The sequence below is a fragment of the Crinia signifera genome, chromosome 1 (genome assembly GCF_055691185.1).
Source record: "Crinia signifera chromosome 1, ASM5569118v1, whole genome shotgun sequence".
NCBI lineage: Eukaryota > Metazoa > Chordata > Amphibia > Anura > Myobatrachidae > Crinia > Crinia signifera.
In genome coordinates this window covers 173,266,414-173,282,461 of record NC_139217.1, presented here as the reverse complement: position 1 = coordinate 173,282,461, position 16,048 = coordinate 173,266,414, and the positions used below count along the sequence as shown (strand labels likewise).

The window sequence follows — 16,048 nt, the reverse complement described above, 5'->3', positions numbered from 1 at the left end:
GGCCTTGGCGGCTGCGTTGTCACTAGTAAGACCAGGTGGCATCGAGGTGGGAGCCTGACTAACGGGCTCCCACGAACGCGGCTATTATTGGTGAAGGTTAGCTTAGCACGCATCCGCCAACTCCAAGGGGTGACAACGGAGTTAGGGTGGGCGAGATCTCCCTGTTCCTAACAGATGCACAGTAAGGGGTAGGAGAGATGTGCGATGCGCGCTCTCCTCCCCTCAGAAGGAGAAGGGATTCAGGGAACCGGCAGCAGGGGGGACTGGGACAGATGGTGGGCGGCGGGCAGCAGTGGGAGCAGGAGCCGCACTTTATAAGGGGGAGAGCCGCATGAGGCTCAAGAGCCACAGGTTGGCCACCACTGGTATAGTGAGTGACAGGTGTTCAGCATTTGGGGAAGGTAACGGAGAGTGGCTAGAGAAATACAAGTGTTGGGACCATTTTCCTTCATGCCATAGTCAACCACTGCAAAATTCCTATGCAGCCGGAGAGGCCCTGGAAAATTTAGGGCAAGCTTCAAAAGTGATAAATTGGAGACTGATAAACAATCAGCCACTCAGCTCCTACCTGTCATTTTTAAAACCCACCATGTGACGTGGCAGTTAGTAGCTGATTGGCTGGCTGTTTATCATTCTCCGTTTTATTTTATTTTTTGAAGCTTGATACACCTGTCTCTAAGTGAGATTTACATTCTGAGGCAGAATAGAGTGGCTCAGAGATTCACTGGTGATTACATATTGATGGCCGACAGATGGGATGCACAGAATTGAGCCGGGGGTCCAGTAAATACACTTAACTTCTCCCAGTGCCCCCCTAACCCTCTCCCCACAGCCTAAAACTAACCCTCCCCATTATTGCCTAACTTTAACCCCCCCCCCCCCCCCGCAGCATAACCCTAACCATTTTGACCTGTAGCCTAACCATAACCCCCTTTTCAGGGCCTAAGATTAAATTGAATCAACCCCCCCCCCCCCTCACACACCCTAAGGTTTGCCCTCCAACCACCAAAGCCTATCCCTAACCCACCCCCTTGTGCCTAAAGCTAACCTGACACCACCCCCCTTCCCCTTCCCCTTCTTGGCCTAAGCCTTACCTCGGCAAACTTATAATCAAGACAGGGTCGCTGACAGGGGGTGCTGTGGGTACAGCTGTCCTGGGCCCTGGCCTCTGTAGGGGCCTGGGCAGCTGCCTACAGCGACAGTGGCATGGTGCCACCCCCAACCCCTGCGGCCGCACACCGTCTCCCCCACCCGTCGGCCCCCCAGCCAGGCACGCACAATACACAGTGCAGCCTGCACAGTGCCGAGCCCAGGACACAGACAGAGGGGCTCGGCGCTCTGCAGGCTGCACTGTGCAGTGTATGCTCTCGTGGAGGCATGCAGGAACAAGGGCGATGCCACAGCTAGGTAAGTAATGGTGAAGGGGGCAGGGTGGTGCGGTGCGCAGGGGTGCCCGGGCCCCAAGATTACTAGTGGCGGCCCTGGATCAAGATGCTTGGTTTCCAGCATCAGCATTGAAAGCGATGTCAGGATTCCAATGACTGTTTTCTGCCTGTAAGTTGCAATTCCTGTGTCTTTATTTGGACTCCCGGCATCCCAGCTGCTGGGATGTTAACCTTATGCCAATATTATGATATATACTGTAATATGTACATCGTTATAGATATGTCTTGCATATCTATAACAATAAAGAAAGGTTTATCCACAGTGCTCAAGTGTATTGTATGAAATGGGTTAAACAATATATATATATATATATATATATATATATATATATATATATATATATATATATATATATATATATATATATAACAAGGTAAATGCTACCTTTGTAAATAAATGTTACCAACAGAAATGTTATTACCTGTCTTAGCCACACATTTGTGGTCATCAGTTGCTTTTTCTCATCCTGTCAGGAAGATAAATGAAAAGTAGAATTAGCTCAGGAGCTCGCTACAGGATGTAAGTACACATTGCATAACTATGTGACTGATATTTGCATGCCTTATTGTGAATTAACCCAGCTGTTCATTGAAAACCAAGGAACCAAGCATTAGCATTTCTTTCATATTATTCCTAATAAAGTATGAAACTGAGCAAGAAGGATTTCTTGCTATTATTGACCATGTGGCCTAATTCATAGACGTGGTTTGTTTGCGTAATTCTTCTGAACGTGTGCAGAATGGGTCCAGCATTGTCACACACAGTGCCCCCTGAGTCCCATTTCCTTGGAGTTCCAAGGTGAGGCTCTTTGTCTGATGCAGACTTCATCTTCTTGGCTATGGAGCTTTAAGGGCCAATCGTGACCTAATTATACAACTTACCAACTCTCCTGCAAGTTCCAGGAAACTCACAAAGTTTTGGGAAGTCCCCCGAACTTATGGATGAGTGTCCAGACAGGCCACATCCTTCTAGTGCAGGGTGTAGGATTAGAGGTGGTTTTAAGAGAAAATGTAGTAGTCTGTGACATGACAGTTAGGAGCTGATTGGTTGGTTATTTTTCACTCTCCATTTTATCACTTTTTGAAGCTTAGTGCATCTGGCCCACAGTGTAGGATACCATATTTCCCCTCCTTGTTAAAGTTTCTTTACTATTGGAACAAATGTTTCTTATTTTACATTTTTCAATAAATCTTTTTGTGCTTCGCAAGCACGATTTGAACATTCTGCCTGCATAGAATATATTACTGATGTATATTATAATGAGCATCCGAGGGAAACAATAGATACGATGGCGTTACCTCTCTCATCCACCTTATTACTTCGTACGCCAGGCTCTGCAGAAATGAGGTCTGCGACTTTGCTCACTCAGCTGTTTTTATTTTGTGACCTATTTTACATAAACGTCAGCCCTTTCTCACCAGTGACAGTATTAGCCCGAGGATTACCGTGAGGCTACAGGAACACTGTTCGCACAAACATATGTACAGTATATGTTCATGTTATTATTATTAATTGGTTACAGTTGGCTGGACGAATGTTGAAACTGAAGTAATTGGAACTTCTACTTTTTTACAAACTGTATAATGAAAAATTTCCCAGTGGGGTGAGCTAAAACTTCTGTGACCCCTTAGCAGGGCCAGGGGAGTTCTCTACTATGCTGAAGTGAGACTGTGTAGACCGTGAAGAGGTAATTAGAACTATATATGGTTGCAAGGTGTGCACTGTGGGCACCCCTGGACCCAAGGGCCCATGTATATGGCATACCCTGCAACCATTGTAACCATGGCTTTACCCTAATAAGGTATAGAAACTCTTCTTCCATCTCTCCACACAGTGGCGTAACTATAGTGCCGCAGACCCCGCAGTGGCTTGGGGGAGCCAGTGCCGTTGGGGTCTGTGGGCGCTGGGGGTTAATGCATTCTGTCTTGTCCACACAGCATCCTTTATAGTGTTGCAGCTGCTTGTGCCTGCCTGCGGTGCACTGAGCCATTCACTGGCACACACAGAGCCGCCGGCTGCAGCTGCTGCAAGACACCCACTCTCAAGCACCGCCTGCCTCCCCCCCCCTTCCCCTGCTTTAGAGACTCAGCGTCAGCCCGGGCCTCCCTCAGTAACCCTCCGGTGTTGCTGGCAGAGAAGAGATATTGCAACATCTATCCCGCAGCACGAGGAGGAGCAGCCGTGAGGATGGACCTGTTCCTGGCCACATACCTGATAGGAAGCGAATGTTTGTGAAGGAGGAGTTCTGACGACAGCATGAGGTGCGCACTAGAGAAGCAGGTTGAAGGGGTGGTGCAGCCACATGTGGGGGGACAAGCTCAGAGCTGCATTAGTTTATATAAAGTGCATGAGGGCCTGGGGAGAGTAGGGTCAGGGTGACAGCTGCGTTGGGTATGACATCAAGGGGAGAGCTGAGACGGGCATGGCATCAGGGGGAGGGCTGCATATGGGTCAGTGCATCAGGGGAGAGTTGGATAAGGGCAGGGCTGTGTCGGAAATGGCGCCATGGGAGACCTGCATCAGGGGTGAGTGCTGAACCAGGGATATGATGTCAGAGGCAGTGCTGTGCTAGGAGTATGGCATCACGGGGAGAGCTGTATCAGGGGAATGGTGCCAGGAGCAGAGCTGCATCAGGGGTAAGGGATATATAATTAATGTAATTTCTTTAATGTCATGGGGGGGGGGGGGGGTGCAGTAAGCTTTATTGGGGGGAGCAAAATTTATAGTTACACCACTGTCTCCACATTTATCTTGATGGGTGCAGGCCCTACAGTACCTCTCCTCACTTCTTTTCAGTAAGCAGAATTCAATTTCAATCACCAGATGACAGCTGCCTGCCATTTTCCCCTTAGGAATACACGCAAAACTAAGACACCTTAGAGTGTCTTCTTTTTGCGTGTACCCTCCATTCAAAAGGCAGGCTAGCCATTGATCGTCTGAGAGTGCTCTCTCTTTCAGCCAATAAGCTGCCTCGTCCCCAGGCACTCATCGCAGCACGGACCCCGCAGCTGCCCGCCCCTGCATGCCCTTGCACATAGGTGTGTGCCAGCGATATTTTCAAAATTCACTTGCAGATGTGCACAGGGTAGGGTTTTTTAATGTATGGGTGGCAGCTACAAATTTGCAGATGAGCGATCAGGCCTGAATTAGGCCCTAAATTCAATGAAATACAAGCATTCATGTGCTATAACAGCCAGATTATTGTATTGTAAACTCTCAGTGGCAGGGGACCAGAAGCAATTAGGCAATCTAAGTTGGCTATAACTATACAACCAATTTGAACAATAGACAATCTCTAAAGAGAGATCGTGCTGTTTCCTGTAGTGCCGCAAGGAGGGTCTAGGGGTAACTCCTGGTATAATATCCCAGAGACCAAAACACGTTGACTCAGGAGTGTGAAGAGCCTTTTGTATCCAGATCTTACAAGCTTGCATCATACTGTATGTATTTTGAAATTTACACTTTATTTTTTATTTTTTTTAACATCAATAAATTTTTATTGAGAAAATTTTGTTCCGTTAGCCACGGAAGGGGAAGGGATACAGAAAATAAAATAGGAGGGGGGGGGGGGGGGTAAAGTCCGAATACAATACATCCAATTCACATTATACATGTAACTGTCTATACACATAACAGATATAGGCTTTATTTTACCATCTGCTCTGGCTTTAATGTACATGGGGTGAGTCTGGCCTTCCTTTCCCCTTAACTGTGTTAGTCTGGGCCTAGTATAGCTTCGAGACCGTCTCTAGACATCGAGTATACCTGCCAGTCGAGCCATTTAGCCGCTGGTGAGTTGGTCTGGGCAGAGTGTGGTAAGCCAAAGGTTTCCATTTGGTATGCATGATGTATTTTGCGGATAATCTTCGCAATCGGTGGGGGGTTTGGGTTTTTCCAGTTTTGTGCTATCGCTGCTCTAGTAGCGATTAATATATGTCCAAGGACATATCTTGCTGTGACGGGGGTCTCGTCTGTATAAATGTGGAGAAGGGCGAGTGTGGGTGATAACGGGATAGATATTTTCAGGATTTTGGAGGCCAGTGCAAATACTTCTCTCCATAGCTGGAGAATCTTGGGACACGCCCAAAATATGTGGAAGACATCTCCTATCTCCGCACAGTCTCGCCAGCAGTATTTGGAGATCGACGGCCATATCTTATGAAGTTTGGCCGGTGTGAAGTAGATGGTTGCTGCATTTAGACAAAGAATGAGACGTCATGTAAATCGATTCCCATTGTTTCTGAGTAAGCGAAAGGTTTAAGTCTGAGTCCCATTTCAATTGCGATGCTGTTTTAGCATCTGGATCACCACTATTTGCTAGCCCGTACCAAAATCTAATTGAACCTCTAGAGTTACCAGATGCAATCTTGGTCATTATGTCAGGAGGGGGGAGGAGAAGCGGCCCCGAGGAGCGAAGTGAGCTCGTTATCCAGTGGACAACGCGGGTATATGAGAATAGTTCTGTCGGGGGCAAATTATGTTGAGCTTGTAATGTTGAGAAAGGAGTAATTAAATTGCCCTCTACTAGTTCTGCAATTGTGACAATACCTCGGGAGGTCCAACCGGTCAGCGTCAAGTCTGGGATTATAGCGGATAGGGCCCTTAGTGATAAAGATCTAGAGGGTAAGGATACTCTCTTGGAGAGGGTTAAGACCTCATCCCACGCTTTTAGTGAGTTCTTGATCACACAGGGAATGTTGTGAGCTAGCGGTCTCTGTTGGACTGGGATCCACAATAAATCAAGTAAGGGGAACCGGGGGTACATTTGTCTCTCTAGGTCTACCCAAGGTTTTGTACCTGGAGGTAAGGACCAATCACACGTCTGAGCTATCAAACTTGCTAACTGATATCTTCTTAAATCTGGCACTGCCAGCCCCTATCAGTTGCATGCTGGTATAACTGAATAAGAGGGGGTAGCAAATCTGAAATTAATTTTTTGTAGAATGAGTTTGTGTAGCCATCTGGGCCAGGGGCTTTTCCATGGGGCAGGGACTTGACTACCGATTTTATCTCTACTTCAGTCCATTGTATGTTAAGGGAGTCTACGACCGCCTGGGAAAAGTTCGGGAGGTGGAGATTTTGCAGAAAAGAATGTATCAGGGAGGGGGTGGGTTGTATGGTGTCAGCGTCGGACTGAAGGTTATATAGCTTTTTATAGAAGTCAGCGAATGCTTCTGCTATGTCTGTTGGGTTAAGGAGTTTCTTTCCGTCGGAGGTTTGGATGAGTTTGATTCTATTTCTGGTGTGCTGCAGGCGAAGCCTGATGGCCAGAAGAGCCCCGGATTTGTTTCCCAGGGAGTAACATCTCTGTTGTAGTTTATCGTAAGCATACTTCATACGCTGCAGGAATAATGCCTCGAGTTGGTTACGTATGGAAACTAATTCCCTTTTCAGTAGGCGGGATGGTTGTGCTCTATTTAAAGATTCGACTTGGAGTAAGCGACTTTCCAGGTCTTCCTGTTTTTGTAAGTATTGCTTTTTAAGTCTAGCTCCTGTTTGGATGATTATCCCCCGTAATACGGCTTTCAGGGCACACCAGTGGGTTGGTACCGATGTGTCTTGGGGAGAGTTGGTAGCTAGATAGGATTTCAGGGCCTCAGTAATAGCTGTGAGAGCTTCAGGGGTTTTAAGTATAGAGTCCTGTAGTCTCCAAGGTCGGGGTGGTATCCTAGAGCGGTGCAGGTTCCAAGACCAGGTCACCGCTGCATGGTCTGACCACACAACTGGGGTGATAGATGTTCTGGAGGTGTGCTGGAGGGTCCACTTATCTAATAGAATTAGGTCTATGCGGGAGTAAGAGTTATGTACATGGGAGAAGAAGGTATAATCTTTAACTGAGGGGGACTTGACCCTCCATACATCATAGAGGTCAAACTCTGCTAGCAGACGGCTCAGAGGGGATGGGGCTCTCTGTTGGTGTGGTAAGCTATTCAATTGTGTAGATTTGTCTAATCTCTCGTCTGGGACTAAATTAAAATCACCCATTATAACTACATGTCCTTTCTTAACTTTCTGGAGTGTGTCTAATAATTTGCGTAAGAAAGAGATCTGGCCGATGTTAGGGGCATATAAAGAGACAATTGTGATTAATGTGTCGTCTAGTTTACCTACTATAATCAGATAGCGGCCTTCCTTGTCTGAGGTTTGAGATATTAGATCAAACTGAACAGTGTTGTGGAACAAAATTGCTACACCCTGTCTCTTAAAAGGGCCATTGGAGAAATATCCTAAGGGGTATCGCGAGTTGTGGAAAGCTGGGGGAGCTAGAGCTGCAAAGTGAGTCTCCTGCAAGCCGACTACTTCAGCTCTCTCTCTATGAAATGTTTCCAGTGCTTGGCGTCTTTTGTTCGGGGAATTAAGACCATGGACATTCAAAGAATAAAACTTAACCATATTTCCTCTACCTCCCCATGGCAGCTGTACTATGGGTTTTCCCCCTCATTAGGTAGATCTGGAAAGGAAAAAAAAGACACAACACTGCCCCTATATAAGGACCGCCCCTACTGAGGCTCAGTGTCTTTTTTTCCTTTCCAGGTAGAGGAGGCTTACCCTGGAACTGCTGCAGCCTTCCCCACTGCCTAGTGCAGATAGGGGTTTAGGCAATTAGAGGTTACCCGCTACCTAGTGTAGTAGGGACACCTGTCTGGCAAATACCCCCCTGCCTAGAGCAGTGTGGGACTATGGAGCATAAAAGAAAACAAACCTCGCCAACGTGGTCTCAACAGGAGCGCGGAGGTACATGGGGTGTCCGGCATCAGCTCACAGGCTTCACACAGTCCTGTTGGATCTCCCCCCCCCTCCGGCAGGGACACGAGGTTAGGAAGCCGGCTACAGCATCAGCGGCCGGAGGAGACGTCAGACGCAGCGTCTGACGGCATCGCGCAGGTCTCAGACTGGCGCGCGCGCCTGGGGCGCGGGGAAACGGCGTCTGACGTCACCAGAAGGCGCCAGGTGGCGCGCGCGATCTCTGACAAGCAGAGCAGACGCCAGGACTTAAAATGGCGCCGCAACTAAGCAGAAACGCTGCTGAGATCCTAAGCCAGACGGATATCGGGTAAGACTCCACTGTGCAGCGCTGCTGCTGGAGTACAATTGTTTTATTACTATACCCTTTACATGTCTAACTAGCATATTGTTATGACAGTGACTCCGCAGCAATGGAGGATGATAGGAAGCAGCAAACAAAATCAGGGTAAGCCAGAAGGAAATTATTAGGAGAGACTCATAGTGTATCCCAGCTCTAAAGCAAGGTTATTGTTCCTTGCAGGTCAGAATCAAGTAAAGACAAGCTGGAAGTGAAACAGAAACACAAAAAGCTGCATGTGGCTAAATGCTCTGCGTGTGATGCACCTCTGCCAGACAAATGGAAAAGTGCTGTATGTGAGAATTGCAAAAAAGCCCCCATAATGAGACCGGACCAAATGGCGGACTTGGTCGCCATGTTAAAAACTTCCTTAGCTGATACCTTTGTTACAAAGGAAGATATGAAGAAGGGGTCAAAGAGGCCTAGGGAACCACCATCTGAGGACTCTGATCCAGGGGAAGGTCCTGCCACTGACTTACTTGAGGAGGTGGAAGATGGGGAAGTAACCCAGGAGAAAATGGAGCTGGACTTCAACCCAGATCTCCTCAACAACCTTCTCATCCTGATAAATAAATCACTCAGTATTGAGGACCCACAAGAAGAAGGGAAGTTGCAGGACCTCCTCTTTAAGGATAAAAAGAAAAAACCAAAAGCATTTCCTTTATCAAAGCCACTCCAGGATATAGTAGAGGAAGAGTGGGCTAACCCAGATAAAAAAATAGCCGTACCTCTCAGAGTCAATAAGATGTACCCATTCGACACAGACCAGGTGAAGAAGTGGGAGGTGGCTCCTAAAGTCGACTCAGCCATTGCCAGACTGTCAAGAAAAACTACTTTGCCCTTAGAAGACGCCAATGTATTTAAGGATGCAATGGAAAGAAAGATGGAAATGAGCCTGCGTAAGCAGCATATTACGTCCGGTGCCTCCATTAAGGCTTCCTCGGCAATAGCGGTGACTTCGAGAGTACTAAGGTCCTGGTGCCAGGACTTAGAGTCCGACTTATTGGATGGAGTAAGAAGGTCAGAACTCCTTAAGATAATTCAGAACGTGCAAGTTGCTGTTGAGTTCATCTGCGATGCATCACTGGATGCGGTCAGACTGGCGGCCAGAACAAATGCGAGCACCGCGGTTACCAGGAGAGCATTGTGGCTGAAGCCCTGGTCGGCGGACGCACAATCTAAAAATAAGTTGGTATCCCTCCCGTTCCAGGGTGATTACCTGTTTGGGAAGAACCTGGATGAGATCATATCAAAAACCACGGGGGGAAAGTCAGTATGGCTTCCCCAGGACAGGGGCTTTAAAAAAATGCCTAATAGATCTCAAAAGTTTCAATCCCAAGATTTCAAGTAGGCGAGGACGTACAGGCCGGGCAGAGGGTACAGGAGGCCCTGGTCTGGGGGAAGAAGTTCCTTTCGTGGCCAAAGAGGCAGAGACGGAAGGTTTGGATATAACAGACAAACACAATGACGCCAAGGAGAAGGTCGGGGGCAGGCTGAAGAAGTTTCATTCAGCCTGGGGCCGATCTACAAACGACAAATGGGTGACAGAGGTCGTATCGTCAGGATACAAAATAGAATTTGTACGAGATCCTGGGGTATGGCTGGAAGACTCACCTATACCAAAAAACAAAGAAGAAAGGCTGGCGTTGAGACAAAGTCTACGAAATATGATATCGCAAGGCGTGGTGGTGCCGGTCCCCAAAGGACAAGAAATGACAGGATGGCAATCAAGATTCTTCGTAGTCAAGAAACAATCAGGAGGGTTCAGGACCATACTGGACCTAAGGAGGTTAAACGTATATGTGACAGCCAGGAAATTCAGGATGGAGTCTCTCAGGACGATACTCCCAGACATAAAAAGAAAATCCTTTCTGACTATAATAGACCTCAAGGATGCCTACCTGCACATACCAATCTATTCAGAGCACCAAAAATTCTTAAGATTTCGAATCTTAGGCATAACTTATCAGTTCACGGCACTGCCGTTCGGCCTGTCAACATCGCCAAGGACGTTCACAAAAGTCCTGATAGTCCTTGTGGCAAAACTCAGGGAGGAAGGCATCACAGTCTGGGCCTACCTGGACGACTTGCTTGTAATGGCGCGGTCAAAAGAGCAAGCCTTAAGGGACACACACAGGGTAATGGAGTTTCTCCAAGAACACGGATGGATTGTAAATCTAGAGAAAAGTCAGCTCCAACCCACAACAGCAGTAAAATACCTAGGAGTCATCATAGACTCAAGGACAATGAAAGCGATGTTGACAAGGGAGAGAATAATGAAGATAAGACAAGAAATAAGCTACTTCTTACCAAGGAGGGCAGTCAGGTCAGCAGACTGCCTAAGATTATTGGGTCTTCTGTCAGCAGCATCGGACACCGTAAAATGGGCAAGGTTTCATACAAGAAGCATGCAGAACTGCTTTCTGTCGCAATGGGACGGAGACAGCAAGAAGACAACCCAAAAGATCCTTTTATCAAAAAGAGCCAAACAAGACCTGCTCTGGTGGGTGATGGAAGGAAGATTAGGACAGGGAAAGTCCTTCACCACAGGGGAACAGGTGCTGGTGACAACCGATGCCAGCATGTCAGGCTGGGGGGCAGTATGTCAAGGAGCAGCAGCCCAAGGAGAATGGACAAAACAAGAAGGACTGCTTCACTCAAATATCAGGGAAATGAATGCAGTGAAGGAGGCGTGTCGGTATTTTCAATCCCACCTGTACCAAAGAGATGTAGTAATCAGAACAGACAACCTGGTGGTAGTGGCATACCTGAACAAGCAGGGAGGCACGAGAAGCAGATCCATGATGACAGCAGCAGCACAGGTACTGAACTGGGCAGAAGCTTGGACAGAGAGTCTCTCAGCAGTATTCATTGCGGGGCAAGAAAATATGTACGCGGACGCCCTAAGCAGGAGGCCGATAAAACCAGGGGAGTGGGAATTATCCCAAGAAGTGTTCGAACAGATAGTACAGATGTGGGGCAATCCGAGGACCGACCTAATGGCAACCAGAGACAACAGGAAGGTGAAGAAGTTCATCTCCAGACGCTGGGAAAAGGAGTCCTGGGGGACAGACGCGCTAACGTGTCAATGGGAACAAGGTCTGATGTATGCCTTTCCGCCATTCCCGGTCATCTCCAGGTTGCTAAACAAAATACAGAGGGAAAAGGCGACGGTGATAATCGTCGTACCCACATGGCCAAGAAGAGCCTGGTTCCAGAAACTGGTCAGAATGGCAGTAGCAGGGCCCTGGAGGCTTCCAGATCGGGAGGACCTGCTGGGGCAAGGAAAATATGCGCAACAACAGCCCAGGAACTGGAACCTAGCGGCATGGCTGCTGAAACCAGAACTCTGGTGAATAAAGGCTTCTCTTCGAAAGTAGTAAGAACTCTTCTGAAGGCCAGGAAAAGCTCAACCTCAGGTACATATTATAAGATTTGGAAAACATATATACAATTCTGCAAGACGCAGGGAAAAAGTCATAAAGCTATACCTACGGTGCTAGACTTCCTGCAAACAGGCTTAGACAAAAAACTGTCAGTCAGTACGTTAAAAGTCCAAGTATCTGCTCTTGGGGCTATACTTGACAGGAAAATAGCAGAAGATAAATACGTACAGAGATTCATACAAGCATCCAAGAGGATAAGACCAGAGTTTCGCAACCCTACTACGCCATGGGACCTTAATCTGGTGCTGAACGCCTTAACAGAGAGCCCTTTCGAACCGCTTGAAGAGGTACCAGTCAAGTGGCTAACAACTAAGGTAGCATTCCTGGTGGCCGTAACATCCACAAGGAGAGTGTCAGAACTGCAAGCCCTCTGGGCAGAAGAGCCATTCCTGAATTTCTACGAAAATAAGGTCGTCCTAAGGACAAACCCTAACTTCCTGCCCAAAGTAGTGACTTCTTTCCACATCAACCAGGAGATAGTACTACCTTCGTTTTGTGCGAAACCAGCGAATGAAAAAGAGCAAAAGCTCCATAAACTCGATGTGAAAAGAGCATTAATAATCTACTTACAAAGAGTGAAAGATTGGAGAAAGACAAAAAGGCTCTTCGTGGTGACTGAGGGCAAGAACAAGGGCCTAGGGGCCTCAAAAACAACCATCGCGAGATGGATTAAGACATGCATAGCTGAGGCATACAGGAGGAACAATAGGGAAGTTCCCCAGAGCTTAAAAGCTCACTCCACTAGAGCAGTGGGGTCTTCCTGGGCCAGGAAAGGGGCAGCATCTCTTGAAGAACTATGCAAAGCAGCCTGTTGGGCCTCAGCACATACCTTTTCTAGACATTACAGCTTGGATGTCGAATCCTCCAGTGACGCAAAACTGGGCAGGAAGATACTAAGCGCAGTAATCTAAAGATTACACTGACTCACCTTTTAAAAAAAAAAAAAAAAAAGGGGAAGGGCATTTAATTCAAAAGCAGCCTTATATGTAGGTGATGACAACCTGCATCCTAAAGGTAATCTTACTTCTATTTGGTCCCTCCCAAAAAAATTTTTTCTTTCTTTATACTGCTATGGTATTACCCATAGTACAGCTGCCATGGGGAGGTAGAGGAAAGTACGGATTCTTACCGTTAATACGCTTTCCTCTACTCCACCATGGCAGCATTATTCCCTCCCTTGGGATATATGAAGCAATATAAGTGTTATGTTATGTTATGTAAAAGCGTATAATTGCTGATAATCAAGACACTGAGCCTCAGTAGGGGCGGTCCTTATATAGGGGCAGTGTTGTGTCTTTTTTTTCCTTTCCAGATCTACCTAATGAGGGGGAAAACCCATAGTACAGCTGCCATGGTGGAGTAGAGGAAAGCGTATTAACGGTAAGAATCCGTACTTTAGTACTTAGGTCGTGGATATGCAGCTTATAGACGGACGTCAAGGGGATAAGGGAGGTGACAGAAAACAGGGGACAAGGAGGATACATAGAACTAAAAACGGCGGGCAATAGGAAAAAACAAATAGAAGGGTTAACTGAAATAGCCCTAAAACTAGGGCCAGAGTGTTTGCCACCTTCAAAAACTGGCGGCAAATCCAAAAACATTGGGGGTGTGGTCCCTGACGGGTCCTGTTAAGGAGATCAATTAGTAAATAATTTACAACACATTTGTAAGTTATATATTCCAACATACTAAACTGAGAATGAACTTGTAAACACGGTACTGAAACCATATAAAAATGGGCACTCCCTGAATCAGAGTGATGATATAGTAATTAGTAAAACAGGGCAAAGTCTGGTATTTGAGAAGAACCATAACAGTGGCATCATATCAAACCAATAACTAGGGAGTCTATATCAAAAGGGTAGGCGACCTTGACATGATACCGACATTCATCTCTATACTGGCCATAAGAAATACAACAAAATACTTTTGATGCAGTAGCAGGTTAAACAGTGCAACTACACCTGTGGGGCCTGGTTCTCTCCACCATCAGTCCTCTTGTAGCCGGGCGGAAGCAGTGGGCCTAAGCGTCGGAATTGAAATGTCCCAGTCTTCTAAGAGTTTAACTCCTGCCTCAAGTGAAGAAATGATATAGGAAGAGTCGTCGTGCCTGACAATGATCTTTACAGGAAATCCCCATCTGTATTGGATGTCGTTGTCACGAAGCGCAGATGTTATAGGGTGTAGAGCCCTTCTCTTGGCCAGGGTAAACTGTGACAGATCGGAGTAGATTTGTAGGCCTCCGAGGGTGTCAGAACCCTCCGCCATTCTCGCGGCCTTAAGGATGTCTTCTTTAACATGGAAGAAGTGTATTCGAAGCAGGACATCTCTTGGGAAATTAGATGCATAATTCCCTCTTGGTTTGGGGAGCCTGTGCACTCTGTCAATTATTAGGTCTTGTGGAGTAGCCGCTGGCAGCAGTTTCTGGAACAGTTTTGTAACATAGTCTCTCAACTCTGCGGGGGCAACTGAATCTGGAACTCCCCTGATTTTAAGGTTATTTCGTCTCGACCTGTCCTCCAGGTCCGCTAGTTTATCACGCATCAGGCCGACCTCCTCTTGTAGTTCAGAGTGGGACGTGAGAAGGTCATTATGAGACGTCATTAATTCTTGCATCTTTGACTCCAAATGATCTGTGCGACCTGTGATTCCGCCCAAATCGGTTCTGAGCGTTTGGATCGAGGACTCTAGGTTGGTAAGGATGTCAGCTCGAAACACCGTAAACAGGCGGAGCATGGACTGGGTTGTGAGTGGAGCCTGCGGATCAAGTTCAGTTTCCAGGTCAGCTAAGGGGTTGGAGGAAGAGGGCCTGGCGGGGGTGCTGGGGGCCATGGATGACTTCACTGGAGTCGTGGAGGGTTGTTGCTTTTGCATGATTGGTTCCTTGAACCGCACAGGAGTGGGTTGTTTAGGGGTCTTGCCCCCTCTCTTCGGCATTGTATGGACAACGTTAGAGGCCAGTACAGGGGTAGGAATCAGATTGCAGAGTTAAGAGACCGTGTGATAGGAATTAGTATGTTATGAAGATAGCATGAAAAGAGCGGGCGAGGAGATCACTCCATTTCGTTTTCACCAGGAGTGGGTAAGCTGAAGGACCCAATGGAGAGGCACTAGCCCTCCACCATTATTGTGGAGTAGTTGGCATATCGGTGGGCGGGGGGGGTCTCACATCTGGAGCGGCAGCGAGTACTGATAGAGGGACCCTGGAACACTGGGGGCACACTCGAAGGGGGTGTGAGGGCAAAGCACGCCCCGGTGCACTCTGTCGCTATAATGAGGGAGGAGGCCTCAGAGTAAGGCCAGGGCTACCATCCACGGACCAGCCTGTGAATGGGTGTTCTCAGGTCACCTGCATCTGCACACAGCAGGAATGGAAGGGGGAGGCAGTACAGGATTACAGTCCAGTCGGGGGTTAAGCTTGACCAGGTGGGCTCAATGTCCCCACAGGCCTCCACAACGGCAGGTGGAGGACAGTCTCAGGGAGAATATAGCTAGGGAGCTGGCAGGGAGGGACTCTCCTATGGAGGGCAAGTGTCCTGTCTGGATATGGTCTGGAGAGGCTTATGGCTGGGATCCAATGCCTCCCTGGACAAATGGGGCACTGTGCACTCCCCAACCTAGCCCCCCTGGAAAGTGCTTTATATTTGCAGCACGGCGCTGGCAGAAGCTAAGCTGCAGGTGGGAGCAGAGCTTCCCCACCCAAGATGGCCGCCGAACACGCCGTCTGGGGCTGTCCTGTCTCTCTTACCCTGCTGGCTGGCTGTCTTGGCTCCCCCGGGCAGGTAGGAAGGCTGGGGACGACTCCTCCGGCACAGGCAAGCTCCACCTGTCCCCGGGGGTGCTCCAGGCAATGCGGGGGAGACGTCGCGGGTGCCGCGGCCGACGTGGAGCCCGAGATCCAGGTCAGCCCTCAAATCGAGTCCCCGGCTTCTGGAGGGTGGTAGGCCGCAGTCCGCAAAGGCCGTGAAAACGGCCTCCCGACTCCGCAGCTCACCCGCTGTGCCTCTCCGGGCTGTGAGGAAGCAGTCTGGGAGGGAGAAGGGCTGGGGGATCCCGATTTACAGCCTCAAAT

General features: G+C 48.1%; 1 protein-coding gene across 1 annotated transcript in view; it reads right to left on the bottom strand.

Annotated features, from left to right (window-relative positions):
• Nucleotides 1-16,048, bottom strand: part of CHRNB3 (cholinergic receptor nicotinic beta 3 subunit) — a 67,680-nt gene that overhangs the window by 23,611 nt on the left and 28,021 nt on the right. The window contains exon 3 of the mRNA XM_083177351.1: nucleotides 1,868-1,912. Within this exon, the coding sequence (XP_083033477.1) occupies nucleotides 1,868-1,912 (45 nt within the window). The remainder of the gene's footprint in view (nucleotides 1-1,867; nucleotides 1,913-16,048) is intronic.